The following is an 18,281-nucleotide window of genomic DNA, read 5'->3' as shown; positions in this document are numbered from 1 at the left end:
CACTTCCTACAAAATAAACTTTGATAGTAGACTGGAAAAGCAATTTCATTCACTCATTTAAATGACTCTGTCAATTGCAAATTAGTCTTATTTTTCTCTTATTTTTCTCATCCAACTGTTTTAGGCTGTTCAGTAACCAATAAAATCCAGCAGAAATAACTATAATTTTACAGAGCAAGCTCATGCTGGAAGTAAGAGTTGAGCAGGGATAAAACAGAGGCCAAGCTGGCAGTACAGGAAAATCTCATGGTGCTGTTTTTGCAAACATGAACTTCCTGTGAGCTGATCTGTGCCCAAAACCCACCAGTCTGGATGTCAAGAAGGGCAAACTTCCCTTTCTTCTGGATGTCAGCTCTCAACCTCAGGAATACACACACATTCCCTGCCCCCCCAGCTTCCTGGAACATTGCTGCACATGAAAACATTGCCAAATCTGTTCCCTGGATGACAATGCTGAAATAACATCTAACCCAGAAATTTTCATTCTCAGAATTTTATGCACCAATGTGACACCTCAGTCAGGGGAGCCATTCCTGCTTAATGCAACTCTATGTCCCTTCCACACATCCTAATCTGAATTTTCCCCACCCCCCAAGTGGTTTATACAGAATTAATACAATGCCAGGAAAGATATGGAGAAGCAAAGGCACAGCAATTAGCTTTCACCCATCTTCAAAGACAATAATATTTCTCCCTTTAAATTGCTTTGCTGTCAAATAACAACCATACCACAGCATGCAAATGGTCTCAGCGAGCCCAATATTCCATTTCTGGTGGTGTCCAACAGCTGAGACTCCTCAATCAAATGCAGGAACAGCTGGGGACACAGATGCCTGAGATGAGACAGCTCTCCAAGTGGTTCCTGCCTAACATCAGGCAGGATCCTGGGTGATTTCAAGAAAATGTGGGCATTTTTCCATGACTATCCACCAGTAATTGCCTGTTTTCTTGGGAGTGTGGAGTTCTGCAGATTAGTTCCATAAATAGCAATGCTTTCATACATTTGCCTCCTTTTCTGATCAAGCATGTCCTTTCTTTCCTAGGGTGGAAGTGAAGTCTGCACCCCAACGTGCTCATGCTGCCATGAGTTATTTTTTAAAAGTCAATTTTTCCTGGTTACTCCTATCAGTCAACTTTTCCAGTTCATACATATCTACATATTTAAGAACATCTCTATAATCCTGTCAGCATTTCCTTTCCATCTCCACTCTGTGCAAATGGATGTTTGTGTGCAAAATTGTAAGATATAGAACAAAGGTAAAAAGGACCATGATGTGTTCAGTTTTTGCCAGATTTTTTAACTGGGATTTCTGCTTATTATTCCACATGTATTCCTTGTGTAGTTCACTGAAATATGTGATATATATACTTTGTCACATCACAGAGGTATTTTTTAATTTATAACTGTTTTTCCACTCCATGTACATTCACCCCAACCAACACACTCCCTTATCAATAATTTTCTCACAAAAAATCAATTTACCTGCACTTTGACCACCTCACCACTCAGCCACTTCCACACTAAAATTAGCATTTCCCATCATGATCGAGGGATCTCGAGGTCTCTGACACTCCCCACAGCAAGAGCTCCTAAGTCATGACTTATTTTCAGCTTTCAGCAGCTTTAAGGGGAGTTCTGGAGTCACGCTAAGGAGTCACCCACACACCCCAGGCAGGTGAAAGGCGGCTTCACCTTGCTCTGGGCAGACCCAGCATTGTGTAACTGCCCAGGCTGTGCCAAGCAGGGCTTATCCTGCCTCCCCAGCACGGGATTCCTGGCTAACACAGAGCACAGGGAGCTTGTGTGGGCTTGCAAGAACACCCCATTCCAGTTTTTGTTTGTTTTTAAATTCCAAGTCGTGTGTTAGTTACCGTTCCTCCACTTTGTGCCTAACCCTTCAAAAAGAGTGAATTAGCGTTGCTTGGTTCTTGAGACCCTAATTCTTGTTTTCTGGTAGAGTTTTCTCAATATCCAAATCTTTGCCAGGATTCTGTCTGAATTGGCCTTAATCTTCATTTCTTCAAAAGGATTAAAAGCTTCTTCAGCTTCATAAGAAGAAAGAAACTTCAGTCCAAAGACAAACTCAGGAAAGTTTTAACACACTGGGCTGTTCACTTTAACCCAACTGCTGCCTGAAGTCCATCATCCACTGGAAATCAGCAATTTATTACCCACTTGAAACATAGTTTGAGTTGGAAGGACCTTAAAGTTCACTCCATTCCAGCCCCCTGCCATGGGCAGTGACATTTTCCACCATCCCAGGTTGTTGTTCCAAGCCCCATCTCCTCACAACTTTCTTCAGGACTGTCATATGTTTTAGAAAGAAAACAGGAATTGGAATGGCAGAAGAATCTTCTAAAACTATTCTTTCCTATATGTAAAATATAGGAAAAAATCCTTTCTATGTGTAAAATATACTTGGGCTTCACCCAGTTCCTCATCAAAGCAGAAATCACTGAGCTCAGCTGCTGCAAGGCTACAAAAATCCTCAAGATTTTTTCTCAATTTCCAAAACTCCTTAAAAACAACCAAATTGAGTTTAAGCACAACAACCTCATGAGCAAAAAAACTGTGTGTGTGAGTATAGAAAAGTAAACTGGTTTAAATCCAGAAATAGATACCTTAAAAGCAAATCTTTATAAAGATCCTCAATTACTGAATCATCTACTACAAAGCACTAATTATAAAGACATTACAATAGCTGAAGAGGAAAAACCCAGCCTGGTTTAACACACTTGTCAGCTCCAGTTAGCTGCACTCACTCCTTGGAAGAGTTTTTACCCTGTGCCAGTCTTTGGAATCTCTCTGTTCTGCAAAACAAGAGGGAAAGCAGCTAGAAAAACCACAAACTGCAACAAAAGTACAGTGAAGTCAGCACTTGTTTCATTTTTAAGCATTTTCTCTTAATAGGAAGGCTCAGAGGGTTTGCAGGGCAGATTTAATGAATGCTTTGCCTTACAAATACCACAGCTGATTCACAGGGCTGTGCCAGACTGATACACCACTGATCTCTGAGCTCATATCAGTTACACATCAATTACAGTTATGTCTGCAAGACAGAATAAACCTCCTTTGTCTGAAAAAAAAAAAATCAATCTTTTTAACAGGTCTTGAATGGGAGATGTAAAATTACACCACAAGCAAGTTGATGGTTAAAAAAAAAAAAAAGGCTACAAAGGAACCTGGAGTAATTAGAGTCAATTTGGAGATTTTCCAAAAAATTAATTCCCATAAACATTACAATTGTTGCCCAGGACTTATCTATTAACTTCAATCACAATGAGTTCACACCCTCTTCCAAGCCCCAGCCACCGAGTAAGAATGCTGTGAGTAATCTTTGCAGCACGGAGTAAATCCCGAGTAGATAAAGAAACTTCAGCCTTGACCTTTGCAACAGGGAGAGCAGAGGGAGCAGACAGCTCAGGAAGGCAAACAAAAGAGGGGACAAGTCATGCTAATGACATTATCCATCCATAGCGAATCCCTGGAGCTTCACACATCCTTGAGGGGAGGTTTTCATTTACAGAGGTCATTTGGGGAAATTTGTGACAGAACTCGAAGATCTGTCACAATTAATTTTGTGATGGCAGCTAAAGAAAAGGGTGAGCATTTCCACACACTATAATTTTAATTTTAACACAAGAAACCAACCAAGCCACCCCCTCAGCAGCCCAAGGTTAATAGCAAAGCCTGCCCAGCCTGGAGGTCATCCCATGGATTTTAAAATTGATCTTTTGTACGTGATCAAGTTACTGAAACCTGCACAACAGCATTAAGGATTGCTCAATAAAATAACTGCTGTCTCTCTCCAGCTCAGGAAAGGTCATTTCTTGGTTAAGGAATAACAGGAGAATACCACATTTTTTCCAGCCATATGAGAAGAGACTTTTTTTTAAGAGCAAGTGTTTTACATGTACTTATTAAGCCTCAAATCTCTAGATTAATGTATAAATAATACATTCACTTTGTAGACACAAGAAGAACTGAGATCCATCAGTTATCACCAGGATTTTCAAAACATTCCTTAATTTTTAATGCCAAATTTGAAACAGCTACAGACACTTTTCTGAAGACCTAGGAATATTTCAGTGGCAATTAATGGACACAATTTGCCCTATGCAACGGTCAGGTCCCACACACCTCAAGTTAAGGGATTTATTTGCTTCTCCTTATCTCCCACACTTGGTTTGTTCCAGAGAGGGTGGAAGTGGGGAAAAAAACGCTTAAATCCAAAAGTCATGGGTTGTTTTTCCAAATGTCAGTCCCTGCCTGACCAAGGCTGAGTCATGACAAGTGGGGAGGTGACAGCACTGAATTGTCTCTAAAATTCTCTTCCCAGTTCCTAAATTGACCCTGGCATCTCAATGAGAAATGCAGCAAAGCTCTGGAGGTTTCCAACCTTGCCCTGCTTTGCAAGCAGCTAAACTGTGTATTTACAATATTAATTACTTCTCTTTTCCCTCTTTAGTTAAAAGGTTTGCCAGAATTCCTTCAGCTCACTTGAGACACCAGAAAACTCTGAAATCCGAAGGAATTGATTTTGTAACAGAAGGCGAAGTAGTTGATGGTGGATTTGGAAACTGAAGAAGAACCTGAGCATAAATGAAACCCCAGACTTAGAAAAACTGCAGCTACAACTAACCTTTTCCTTGAGGTGATATTTAAGATTCCTCTGATGGAGCTGCAGCAGCCAAGACAATTCAGCAGCAGCCTCCCAAGGGTGTAACCTGTTCCAAAAGGACCCTGTTCCAAACCCTCACCGCTCCAACTTGTGTTTTTGGGATCTGCTGTCTCACCATGTCCAGGCAAACCCACGGTGCAGTTAATGGGCCTCCACTTTCCCCTCTTCTATTAAATCACCCCAGATAAATTTCCTTTGCTTCCTGCTTAGATTAGCAGTGGCCATTTGTGAGGATGCAAATGAAGCATTCTTCTCACACTGAGCTCACCACCTTGTCTGGGACCTCAAGCCACTGCCAACCCAGCCCTCCCCTGCCAAGGGACAGGATTTGCATGATGTGTGGCTGCCCCATGAACGTTTCAAAACATATATTAGGGACTATAAACCGGGCACTTCATTGCCATGTTTTAGAGAAACTACGAGTAACGTTTTTAATCCAGCTGTGGCTGACTTGGCTTCTGAAAATCTCAATTTCCTGCCGTTTTTAAAGGCTCAAATCAACGTAGGGTTTTGGCAGCTGAACAATGCACATGTTCCTGGAGGAGGAGGATATTGATACAAACAAAAACACACTCCCACACACACAGCCTGCTTGGTTTTAAGAAACTTATTAAAGCTCCAGTCCCACTGTCTGTAATAAATCTTTCAGCTAATGACAATGGAAGGTAAATACTGCACCTGATGATCTCTTCCCTTGTCCACTTGGGTTTGAGGAGTTGAAATGATCAGAGATCAGTTAATGAAATCTGACCCCTGATACACAGCTCAGCATCACATGAAAATTTAAACAAAGCTTTTCTATGTGTTTAATTTAGCACATAGAATTTTTCTCCTGTTACCCTTAAGACCTCTTCCCTTTTTCCCTCCCAGAAAACAGACAATTGACAGCAGACATCCAGCAACAGGTTTTGCCTTTTCCTGCACCATTATTTTGTTTCATGCATGTATTTTTTCCATTTCCTCCCCTTGCATCAAGCAATAAATTAAGTAGTCACAAGTTTAACTCTATCACTCACTACATGACTTTTCAGTTTCACAGTAATTTAACAGATTAATGCCAGTTCTGACATAAACTTCTCCACGGATTTTTGATGCATGGAATGCCCCAAAAATCTTCCTGGATGTCAAGTCTCAGCCTCAGGAATACACATACACACTCCCTGCCCCCCCCCAGATGTCAAAGAAACTCCTAGAGGTACATCTCTCCAGAATGTTCTCATTCACCTTCTTACACCATGACCCATTATAAGAAAATAACTGTGAAAATTAATTTCATTCCAAAATGAGAAACTGTGCTCTGCTCAAGTTGTTTTGCAGATTTGAATTTCTCCTGTCCCATAGCAGCATATGAGAAAAAAATGAAAGTTCATGGATTCATTAACCACTAACACATTGTTGGGAGCAAGAAGAAAATGCACAAGGTTTTCAAAGCAACTTCCCAGCAGGGTAAAAATCAGCCTTATTTTATGGATGATGGCAATGACACTGCAGAAAGAATATACATAATTTTTTAACTAAAAGCCTTCTATCAAGGCCTACATTTCCTAGTTGTTAGACTCATGTTTAATTTGTGCAACTGGACCTTCCCAATTCAAAAATCTTACCTGGCATCTCCTTTTGAAAGGTTGGTGTTTACAGGGTGAAGAATAACCTTGTTTGCATCCACATCCACCACACATTTTGTATGCAGATCAAGCTCTATAAAGAAATGAGAGAGTGTCAAGTGCTGCTCCTAAAGCACTGGGATTATATACACCATTACTTCCTCCAGACACCAAATTTATTCATGCAGTCTGACAGCCACCCATCAGCCAGAGAATAGAAACAGGACTTTTGCCAAATTCCACTTCTAGGGATATTCTGATGGGATGGATCCTGTCCAGCTTTAAAGCAAGCACTCTTTTCAAAGCAAGAAAAAGCATTTGGGTTTCACTGAAGGACAATCAGCATATACAAGGGCAGTATGAAATTTCTTCTGGGGGAAAAGAACCATTTAGGCTTGGTACCACTTTGACAGCTCTTCTTATTGCTCCCTCAATGCCTCACAGGGAAAGCTGCCCCTGCCATCTGCAGCACATTTTCCCCAGCCACTGCTGTGATACAGTGCCAGCTGTCAGTCCTGGGGCACCTGCTCGCAGAAATTCAAGTCCCATCAAAAATAATTTAGGTGCAAGCACGTAGAAAAGGGCTTGTCCTTCCCCCACAGGCTCCAGGCAAGTCCAGCTCTCCCAAGTGACATCAGGCAGTGGGATGTGGACTATGACTAATGAGGATATTTGGAGTGTGTGAGAATTCTCGGCAGTAGAGGCGGGGAAAGCAAAATAAAAGCTTCGGATAACACTGAGAGTAGTCCAAGGTATCCACCCAGTGACAAATGGAGTTAGGTATGGGATAAAGCACAAAGCCTGCACCCAAAGTCACTGCTGTAGGATGTGGGGCCTGGACACAAATGGTCCTGGAAAGGGCTCCCAAATGGTGATTCTGATGGGTGTCATGGCCAAAGTCACGGCTACAGACACCCAGGACACGGGGCCTGTACACAAACATGTCCCTGCACAGTGACAGTGGCCCTGGAAAGTGCTGATTCTGATGGCCATGACACAATATTCACACCCAAAGTCATTGCTACAGACACCCAGGACGTGGGGCCTACACACAAACATGTCCCTGCACAGTGACACTAACCCTGGAAAGGGCTCCCAAGTGCTGATTCTGATGGGTGTCATGGCCAAAGTCACGGCTACAGACATCCAGGACGTGGGGCCTGCACACAAACATGTCCCTGGCACAGTGACACTTACTGTGAAAGTTCTCCCAGGTGCTGATTCCAATGGGTGTGAACAGTGTGTCATGGCCAAAGTCACGGCTACAGACACCCAGGACATGGGGCCTGCACACAAACATGTCCCTGCATGGTGACATTAACCCATGAAAGGGTTCCCAGGTGCTGATTCCAATGGCCATGACACACTGTTCACCCCCAAAGTCATTGCTACAGACACCCAGAATGTGGGGCCTGCACACAAACATTTACAACAGCTTCTAAAAAAAAAATCATTTGAGTAAGACCTGTTTTGGGAATTACCAACTATGAACTAAGTCCACTTTTCAATTTATTTACAAAAAGCTGTGACATCAATTCTCCTAGAACTCTAACACCTAAAGCTCATACACCCCTTGACAAGTCATAGAAACTCTCTGTATTCCAAAAAAACCTTTCTTTTTTACGATTTTATGAAAAAAAAATGCAACTTTGTAGTCTCATTTTTCAGTAGAACCCTTCTGAGACAGGTCCTTTGTTAATAACAGAATAACTTTTTCTTCCCTACAAATTTCCAAAGACTATTTTTACAATTTTAGAGATGATAGCACAAATTGTAATTAAGGCCAGAACTAAATTAAGTTAGCAGGTCAAGAATTTGCAGCTCAAGAATGGTGACACTGGCCCTGGAAAAGGCTCCCAAGTGCTGATTCTGATGGCCATGACACACTATTCACACCCTCCCACACCAGGATGACGAGGGGCTGCAGGGAATAACCTCCACACAGGGTTCAGCACCTCAGCTGAATCACCCAAATACACTCGTGTCTAATCATGTTAATTATAATCCTCATCCTCCTTCATCTCTGCTCTTTCCTCCTCAGTCACCTGTACTTGCTCTTTCACCTCACAGCACCTTATAAACTCAGTCTGGAAATCTCTCAGGCTGTGCTTATTGCACAGCATCTTGCAGACTTCTCTCTCCTGATAAGTGAGACAATAATAAGAGGGAGTTTCTTCCATTTTTGGAAAGAAATGTTATAGTTTTTTGCTACCTCACACACAGCAAAACTCAAGATCACTGGCCAAAGCAGGCAGTCACATGAAACTGCAATTCTCCTGAGCAAAACTGCTCCTCTGTTATTACACTGTGCTTCTGCAGGAGGAAGAGCCAGACGAGTTCCAGAAGCCAGTGTTTATTTTAATTTCTCCCCACACCCTGAAAGCCAATTTGCCTATATGCAACACATGCTTGCTCAGATGAAACCACGTTCTCCGTATGTCCCATATCCGACAAGGCACTTTATCTTGGTCTGGCTGGTTAGTGATTAACACTCTGTATTGCAGTGACCTGCTTTTCCCAGCTCCTGAGGAAGGGTTTTACCTGCCTCATGCAAAGCATAAAGGTCTGCAAGCAGCATGCTTTCTGCCACATTTTTTGATTCAGCTCTTGAGAGAGAACGCCCATGGCAGGTTTTGCATCCATGACTGCCCAGTGAACTCCATCTTTCCAGTGCTCATTAAACTTCTCTTTGTGAAATGACATTAAGCAAGCACACAAGCAGAATAAAAGACTTCCTTAAAGTCAAATGTTGTGGCAAGAAAAAAGGTTCAAAGCCAATTTGTCCTGTGCAACACACCTTGTTTGATTATCACTCTCACACAGGTAATGTTAAAACCCCTCACCTTGGTGTGCAGCATGATTTTGGAAAATGTGTTGAGCCAAACTAGCAGCTATTTCCAAACAAAGAGGTTCCAGTCCTTTTCTCCTGTGCCTCTTGCTCACCTTCTGCCACTACCATGCTCAGCAGATCCTCTGTAAGTCATCTCAAGTTACTTCCACAGCAGAAAACTACCCAACATGGAAAATGGATGTGTCCAGACCCCACGGAAAGTTCCATCAGCCCACTGAAATCTTGGCCGTGCAAACAGGTGGAGAGACCTGTGCAGAGGGAAGAGAGGAGCTGGGAGAGACCTTGTCCCAGCTGAGATGAACTGCTCCACCAGTTCATGGTGTCACATGAAACAAACCCCTAAGAAACAGTTATATTGAGCCTCTAAGCTGGGTCTGGATCCAGACAGCCTTAAGGCTGCTTATCCCAGTTACCTTGGCCAGAGGCTCACATGGAAACTCTCCTTTCAGCTGAAGAAACAGTTTAAATCCTGTTTGAACAGCACATCACTCACTTTCTTCAAATTCTGCCTCCATTACAGTCTTTGGCAGATTTCTAAATTCTTTAATGCTTCCGGTACACTGAGAGATGAATCTTACATCAGCCACTACTGAAACTTATATCATCATCATTTCCACCTCATTACATTTTTAATATCATTAAAGCAGGTTAGCTTATAGTCAAATTATCTGCCTGCTCTTTTGGATATGATCACACAAGGACTCCACCCTTACTTTTACTAGTTTCAGTGTCTCCCAGGTGAGCTGGGTACTTGCTGCTCCTGAACAACAAGCAAAATTGGGATGCACCAAGATAAGATCATAAGGATGCACATCCAAACACCCCAATTAATTCCTCCTGTAGTAAGGACTCATTTGTCAAACTTTGGTATTATTTTCTTCAACTAATTAGGTGTGTTTTTTTCAGGCAGCATGAAATTCAGAAATTAAAGGTGAAATTAAAAGATGACAGAAGCAGCTCACTGTCACACTGGAGATTTGTCTCAAATTTTGCACCTCAAACAAAAAGAAAATCTCACCTGTTATTATTGCTAACTTGCTTCTACCTTCAGTCATTACTGAGCGAACACAATCAACTACTCACTTGCTTCATCAAATCAAAAAACTAATCAGCTAATTCCTCTTTGAAGAATAAAAACTCAAACTCTCAACATCAAGAACCAGTTATTGCAGAGAAAGAAAATCTCTTCGACAGCTTCAGAGTAAGAGAGTTCTGACACCCATAATAAAAGGGTAACACTTATCTGAGTCACTTCTCCACATTTACATTTCACAGCAGTAGAAGTGTTAAGCAAAGCTGGGCTGAGTGTAAGAATAATTGTTAGAGTGTTGTGTCCAAGTGCTCACTGAGAGTTCCTTGGATGAGTTTTTTTTTCACTTGTGAAACAGGAAGGTGGGGGTTGAAGGAAGCCACTCTCCTTCCCCATTCCCTTGATTTTTCAACACCTCACATGACTTTTCTAAAACTGGGATTCAGTGTAGATCACAGTTGAAGCCACACTTGTGTAAATCCCAAATCATTACTATGCCTTGGATAAAAGCATTGTGGGTGTTATAAAAATAACTCACTCTCCATATGCATTTTGGGCTTTTTCACTAAGAAATTGAGTGAGTTTCAAACAGGGTGGAAAAGTTAGCAAGCAAGAGAGAGCTGGAAAAGCAAACCCAGGAGCAGCCTAGCACTGCAAGGAACGGTGGATTCAGCAGGCACTGGCCCATTCCCACCACAGGTAAGAATTTCCAATCCCTCTGTAACAGCAGTCACGTGTCTGGTAATCATAAACTCACCACAGCAGATTTTCCACAACAGAATTAAGAAACACTGGCAAAGGTGCCACTTGAAATGGTTCTAATCAGGTTTGGGGCAGAGACAAGGAGTGTGTGTGAATCCTGGAGGAAGGGGAGGAAGGTATTTTGGAAAATGTTGGATGGGAAACTCCTATTTTGCTTATGGATTTGGCAGGGAGCCGTTTCCATTGACTGGCTGCAACTACTGACAACAGAGGCTGGATAATTGTGTACCCAGCTCTAGAGGCTGCCTTGGGTGGCAGAACAAAAACACCTGAACTGCCACGTGGTGACACTGCATCTTCCTCAGCCATGACCCCAAAACCATCCCACTGCAGGTCACTGCATTTTAGACCCAAACAAAGAGTTCCTAGGAGAAGGCTTTTGCAGGGCAGCTTGAAATAATCCTGAAGTGAACAATGATACAGTAAATAAGGGAATATGCAAGATTTGAAACTTAAGGTTTGGGGGACCATGGTGTAATAAGAGTTTTTATTACCACAGCCAGGGCAGATGAAAGGTCTGTTACAAATTATTTCTCCACATTTTCAACTTGGTATTCCCTATTTTTTCTCATTGTATAAGATGGCAGCAACTTTCCTGCGCCTAGAAGTGCTACAAGAGAGCTGGAGAGGGACTTGGGACAAGGGATGGAAGGACAGGGCACAGGGAATGGCTTCCCACTGCCAGAGGGCAGGGACAGATGGGATATTGGGAAGGAATTTTTCCCTGTGAGGGTGGGGTGGCCCTGGAACAGGTTGCCCACAGAAGCTGTGGCTGGCCCTGGATCCCTGGAAGTGTCCAAGGCCAGGTTGGATGGGGCTTGGAACCACCTGGGATAGTGGAAGGTGTCCCTGCCCATGGCAGAGGGTGGAACAGGATGAGTTTAAAGTCCCTTGCAACTCAAACCATTCCATGATTCTATGAATTAAGGGAAAGCACTCCCCAATTAATCAAGAGCTTTGATTTCCAGGTAAGTTTTTCCATTAGATCTCAATTTAAGAAATTAGCTTATGAAGGTTGATAACATTCCAGCCCTTTCAAGTACCGAGCCATGAACCTGGTGTTGTTACAAGACAGGTCAAATAAAAGTTGTCTCAGATTCCTCCTGGTCCCACTACCAGATTTAGGGCAGCTGTACCTTCAGTGACATCTCAGGACCCTTTGGAGATGGGCCTCAGGTTCTTTAGAGTCACTGGGAACCAGAACAACTGGCCTTGCAGAGCTTCACAAAAGCTGCAAAAGCCAACTGAAGTATAACAAATAAAATGTGAAAGGTTTAAAGTGCCCCTCCTAAGCTCATAAGCCAAAATTGGCCCCAAATACAAAAGCTCAAATAATCTCCTGTGAAGACAGACGATAGAAATTTTATATTTTAAATTGCCAGGAGATTTTCAGGAGATTAACATTCCCTTAGAGGTTAGTCCTGGAATGTTGTACCCTGAGCCATCAAGTTGCATTGGATAAGAAATCACAATTGGTTTCTCATAACTTTCTTGGTCTGGAAAAACAAGTGGCAAAAACTGAGAAATGTTTAAACAGTAAATTAAAATATTTGTTTATCACACAAACCAACTAAAAAAAAAAAAAAAGAGAAGCTGTTGTTTGGGGTCTTCTGTTGTTTTTTTTGTTTGAAAAAGAAATGTGAAAGCCAGTTCAAAGACAAAAAGTCCTCAAGTTTCCCTGCCAAGATTTGTTTCCCAAGAGTGACTTATCTCTTTGCCAGTAGGAGCCAACACAAATAAAAGCAAAACTAACTGAGGAGATGAGTGAATGTGAAAATAACTTCCATCTACATGGTAATGCTGAGGGCTTATATGGAAAAAAGAGTGTAAAAGCAAGACATAGTGATAAATTCTGATAAAAATAGAGTAATTTCTTGTATTTCACATCTACCAACATGAAGGCACCTTTCAAGCTTCTCTTGTTATATGAACTGCTCCAATATAAGTCATGAAATTTTCAGTTTGCAGCAATTAAAGGTCATTAAATATGTAAGAGTGCATCTGGAAGGGCACACGATGCTATCAAAGCTTGTCGACGAGGGAAAAATCAACTCAAACTCACGAGCACATGGAACAGGCAATGTGCCCTCTCATGTTAATTCCATGTTGTCAAAATGCTTAAAAATGTGTTCTATTCTCTGCTGCTTTGTTTTCTGCAAAGAAAGAGCTTCCCAAACAGCTTTAGTGAAGGCGCTTCATGGATCTGGACATGGACCTTGCTCACAGCCAGCTCTGCTGCTGCAAACACCCCTGGGCTCGTGGGGACAGAGTAAATAAATCAGTGTGGGCACTCTGGGGAGCTCCCAGGGAAGTTCAGCACCCTGGAATTATTAACAGGCATGAAATGCAAGAGTTTGCTCAGCCACCAAGCAGCCAAAAGCCAAGGCAGAGCTATTCCAGGTGTATCTGATCTTCAGGAGGAGCAGCCAACCTGAAACCAGAGCAGCAAGGGAACCTCCTCCTGCACTTGGAGCTCAGAGGGTGTAATTAGCACTGAAATTCCTTGGAAGGTGCAATTAGTACTAAAATTCCTTTGTGGCATCCATGCTGGATGTCTGGGAGTCTCTGGCTGTGGGGAGGAGTGAGGCTGTAGCACCTCAGGAGCTCTTAAAATACAAATTGCCTCACAAGATGAAACATTAACTCTGCATCCTTTACCCATTTGGCACTTTATCTCAAGGTTAATCCTGCTCATAGCCCAAACACTGTTTTATAGCTTATCAACCATCACCAGGAAATATTCCAAACTCCGGGCACTCTGCATGACAAGGATAAAGGTGAAGAAAAGCCTTGTGGTTTGCACATTGCCATCAGGATACAACAGGTGCCATTTCAAGTCCTCTAATACTGTAATTAATCTCATAAATCAGCTTGCACAAACTCCAATTTATAGATAAATTGTCTCTGTTGTAATTTCCATGGGAAAACAAACAAACAAGAGCACAGGGACAACCCCCACCTCCTCACCTCAAACCCCAAAAACATTTCAAGTAGCTGGAAATGAAACCTCCTCCAAGAAGAGTAGGAGGACATAAAATTACCACCTGACACAATGATCAGCAGCTTGTACAGATACAGAAGCAAATTCCTTCCTCACAAGCACTGGAAACAGAACCTTTAGCATCTAAGTATGAGAAGATCCCCGTTTCAACACTGATAGTCTAGATAAATATACATATCAACATCATAGATACCTGAATGTGTATTTACAGACAATCCAGGTATTTAAACTGGAGGTTTAAACAGGTCTTACACTACAGTTCTAGAACAGTTTAATCCAGATATTTAAACTGGAACTGCAGGTCTCACATTACAGCTCTAGAACAGTTTAATCCAAATATTTAAACTGAAGCTGCAGGTCTCACACTACAGTTCTAGAACACTTTAATCCAAATATTTAAACTGGAACTGCAGGTCTCACATTACAGCTCTAGAACACTTTAATCCAGATATTTAAACTGGAGCTGCAGGTCTCACACTACAGTTCTAGAACAGTTTAATCCAGATATTTAAACTGGAACTGCAGGTCTCACACTACAATCCTAGGATAGTTTAATATGGCAGCATTGCCAGAATACAAGCAATTGCTTTCCTGCCTTTCTTTGTTCAAAAAGTATTGACCCAAGTGAGATCAGTCTGGACTGGCTTAAATGGCATCAGCCATATCCTTGAGCATAAGTCATGTTCTTTTAAAATAGAACAACTTTTATCAGTATTAATTAACATGACACTGAACTGATTCAAAAGCACAAGGAAACACAATGACTTAATGTACTTATGTACTGCCTGTACCCAAACATCACCTGAAAACAAAGCATTCAGTCAGAAAAATCTTAATTAAAAAGCCTTCAGCTGTCATTTGCTTTGCTTCATGGTATGGCTTGAGATTTGCATTTACCTGAAATATGATGAATATCTGCTAAGAGAATTCAAACACGACACTTATGAAAGGAAATCCACTGCAAATCTTAAATAAAACAGCAGAAGAACTTCCTGATTGTTATCAAACTCCCATTTGAATAACACAGTGCACTAGGAAATACTTCAGTGAACTACAGAGCCAAGAAAATAAAAGACCAGGAGCCTTATCTAACAGAGCAGTACTGAATTATTTAATTCATAAAAGCCTGTTAATCGAGATCCCAGTTTGCAAAGTAGGAGGGATGTAAAAAAACACGCCTCAGCTGCCACCCAGGAGAGCCTCCAACCTCAGACGTGGCACTGAGAACGTGTGGGCACAGCAGCATTTTTATAAAAGCAAAACTTCCACACAGGCTTGGTAGGACTGAGGTCTAATTTGAAGAGAGACCCAAAATAAAGTAGCCTGGATGCAAAAAAAAACCAAAACCCAAACCCAAGTACAATTAGAAATGCTTCCCCTCACTAAAAATTAGTGCTATAAACTGAGTTTATGGATTACCACTCTGCATGAGAATGAAGCCGGACCCTCAATCCAAACACCTTGAAATGTGAGTGCTATAAATAACCAATTATTTGATACACAAATCCCTTCCACATGCAGGCAAGGAACCCATTATACTTTTATGAGCTGTAAAAACTGCTAACAGTTAAGCACACCACTTTTATTAACCTAATAAACCCTTGCCTTAAGAAATTCATAACTCAAACACCAAAGACAACCACCACCACCACAAGTAAACACCGAGAACATTTCAAAGCTTAACTTTCCACAGTCTCAGCCACCTGACAGGTTTGCAATGTTAAGCCCTTCAGTGCAGAGGGAAGGAAAGAACATTACTCGTGATCCTGAAGAAAACAAATACTTGCTTCAGGTCCAAAGCTCCAGAAGTCCATAAAAATACTGCTCAGAACAAAATGTGTATGAAAGAGCTTCCAAGAAAGCTGCCTCTTGCCTCAAAACTTAATTAAAAAAAAAAAAAGCAAGGCCACAGAAGTCTTACAAATGGATGACTCTTCAGAAAATCAGTTGCACAAATGCTTAAATTTAACATTAAAAAGATAAGAAAAAGTGTAGCCTTGGTATCACTGTCTGTTTCTATAAACTCAAGGTGCATCAGAAATACAGTAGGGAGGTATCAGTTGTTTAGACCTGACCAAAACATCTGGACTGTGACAAATAATCTGCTGGAAAAAAAAAAAAAAAACCCAAACATTTCCAGGATATTTTGTTTGAGGGAGAAAACTACATGGATCTTCTAGGCTAGACTTAAATGGATTTAGGCATCACTCACAAATAACAGGAGGTTTAATAGCAGCAAACTGCCAAGAGTGGGGGGTTCAGGCCCCCCCTTCTCTCTTAGGAGCATCAAGGACTGATGCTCAAATGTCCCTCACTCCTGGATGAGCTTCCTGAAAGGAGTCATCCTCTCCATAAGATTTTTAAGTTTATACAGAATAAAAGGCAAACAGAAGTTGGACTTGTGGGTCCCTTCCAACTCAGGATATTCTAAGAAAGAGAATACCAAGATACAATCTAGATTTCCTCTAGATTCCTTTACTTCCCCCACTGCTTCCCCAGAGTTCCTGGCTGGAAAGGGACATGAGGACAAACTCAGGGCTGAACAGATGAAGGATAAATGTGGGAGGGAGAGGTGCATTAGTCACCCCTGGACATCCCAAACTTCACTGATCCAGGGCCTGTGCAACCTCATCTCATCTGACGAGCTCCAGAGGTCCCTTCCGACCTGAATTATTGTCTAATCCCGGGGGTGAGGAACAGCAAGCAGTCAGGAGACCTCTGGGGCACAGCCAAGGAAATGACCTATGTCAGGAAAGGGACATGAGCAAGAGGAAAGCCCAAATCTGTCACCGACACCGGGCACCACCTTCCAGCTCCCGTCCCAGCTCCCACCAACTCCTGCACACGGCCACTCCATCTCCTCCAACCTATTCTCTGGAAGGATGGGTTCTGCTCTGTTTTGAGAGCTGGCACCCGAAGTTTAACAAAACTTTTGGTCAAAATATCCTCAGTTTCCCTAAACCACCAGACTGTAAAGATATCAACTCTTGTGCTGGAAGTGGGACTCAGGAGCTCTTGTGAACTCAGTGAACATTCCCCTGCTGACGTTTTATAGGCGTAGAATCACCGTATTTAATACTTTAACCCTTTTTATTTTATAGAAAGGAATTAAAAATATATTATTTGTCAGGTGATGTAGGCAATAAAGTGCTTCCCTTCTCCCTCTTTTTGTTTTTGCTCCAACTACTAAACTGACTTCACTGGATTCCCTTTCCCCAAAAGGAATTATTGGCATACTCCTGTGAGAATGTGGGATTACAAAAAAAGCCACTCTACACTTTCTTGGATTTCTGCCTTCTTCACCTTCCCATTCCTTGGCTGAAGCTGCCTTTTCATACTCGCTTCCTCATCATCCAGAGCAAGTTTTTTTCTAATTAAGACAAGTAATAAACATTTAAACAGCTGCCCAGACCACGGTCTGATTAACATAACCCTCAGGCAAGTTTCGTTAAGGGGGAAAAAAAAAACCCAACAACAACCCAAAAACAACAACAAAAAAAATTCTTCTTGTCAATTCTCGCTTCCTCTTCTGTATTTTCTTGCTTGTTTTTTGTCCTTGTGTCGCTGTCATCTGGTTAACAGCGTCCACTCACTCAAGCACAGAGGGCTGGAGAGCAACGGGGTGAATTAGCACGGGGCAAAATGCAGAAAAAGAGGCATTTTCCCCCAAATCCGCAAAGCAGGAAGAAGGAAGGGCTGTCCCAGCAGGAACCGGCTGTAAAGCAGGTGCAGAGAGGGCTGATCCCCAGGGGGGAGGACGAGACAAAATAAAGCCAAAACCTCAGGTTTGGGAAAAGATATCGGGAGAGGGGGGTGAGCACAGCGCGGCTGCGGCCGCACAGCCGCCTGTGCCTAGCCGGGCTGTGTTTATTCCTGGTAAATAATGAAGGACACACGGACACGCACCGATTCACCCGCACTGGGACACACCTGTCCCGACCGACACCTGTCCCCAAGGACCGGTACCCCCGGCCCGCGCCGCTCCCGGGAAGGACAGGACAGGGGGATGCTGAGGAAGAAGAGGGAGTCTCACCTCGCCGGTTCATGGGGCGGACACGCACCGCCACCTTCACTTTGGAGTCCCCCATCCTGCCGCTCCAGCCTTCCCGGCTCCCCCTTCCCTGCCCGGCTTCCGTCTGCCGAGGGAGAGCCGGAGCGGGGAGGAGCGCCGGGGAGGGAGGCGCCGCGCCGGGCCAATGTCGGACGGACTACAACTCCCAGCGAGCATCGCGCAGCGCCACGCCCCTTCAGCTCCCGGCGGACCGCCGCGGTGCGCGCTGGGGGATGTAGTTCTTCCCGCTGCCCCCAGCCTGGTGACGAGGCAGATTGGCTGAATCACGGAATTAATTAA

General features: G+C 42.8%; 1 protein-coding gene across 2 annotated transcripts in view; it reads right to left on the bottom strand.

The window, feature by feature from the left end:
- KIF13B (kinesin family member 13B) overlaps positions 1-18,075 on the bottom strand; it is a 124,492-nt gene extending 106,417 nt beyond the window's left edge. For both annotated transcript variants that reach the window (XM_071447761.1, XM_071447768.1), the window contains exons 1-2: positions 17,964-18,075; positions 6,287-6,380 (exon numbers count right to left, since the gene is read on the bottom strand). In XM_071447761.1, coding sequence (XP_071303862.1) covers positions 6,287-6,380; positions 17,964-18,018 — 149 coding nt within the window. In that variant the 5' untranslated portion in view covers positions 18,019-18,075. The remainder of the gene's footprint in view (positions 1-6,286; positions 6,381-17,963) is intronic.
- Between the last annotated feature and the right edge of the window lie 206 nt (positions 18,076-18,281).

The sequence above is a fragment of the Agelaius tricolor genome, unplaced genomic scaffold (assembly GCF_023055355.1).
Source record: "Agelaius tricolor isolate 1412-34295 unplaced genomic scaffold, bAgeTri1.0.p SCAF_1, whole genome shotgun sequence".
NCBI classification, from domain to species: domain Eukaryota; kingdom Metazoa; phylum Chordata; class Aves; order Passeriformes; family Icteridae; genus Agelaius; species Agelaius tricolor.
The sequence above is the reverse complement of the archived record's forward strand: the minus strand, read 5'-3'. Positions and strand labels throughout refer to the sequence as shown.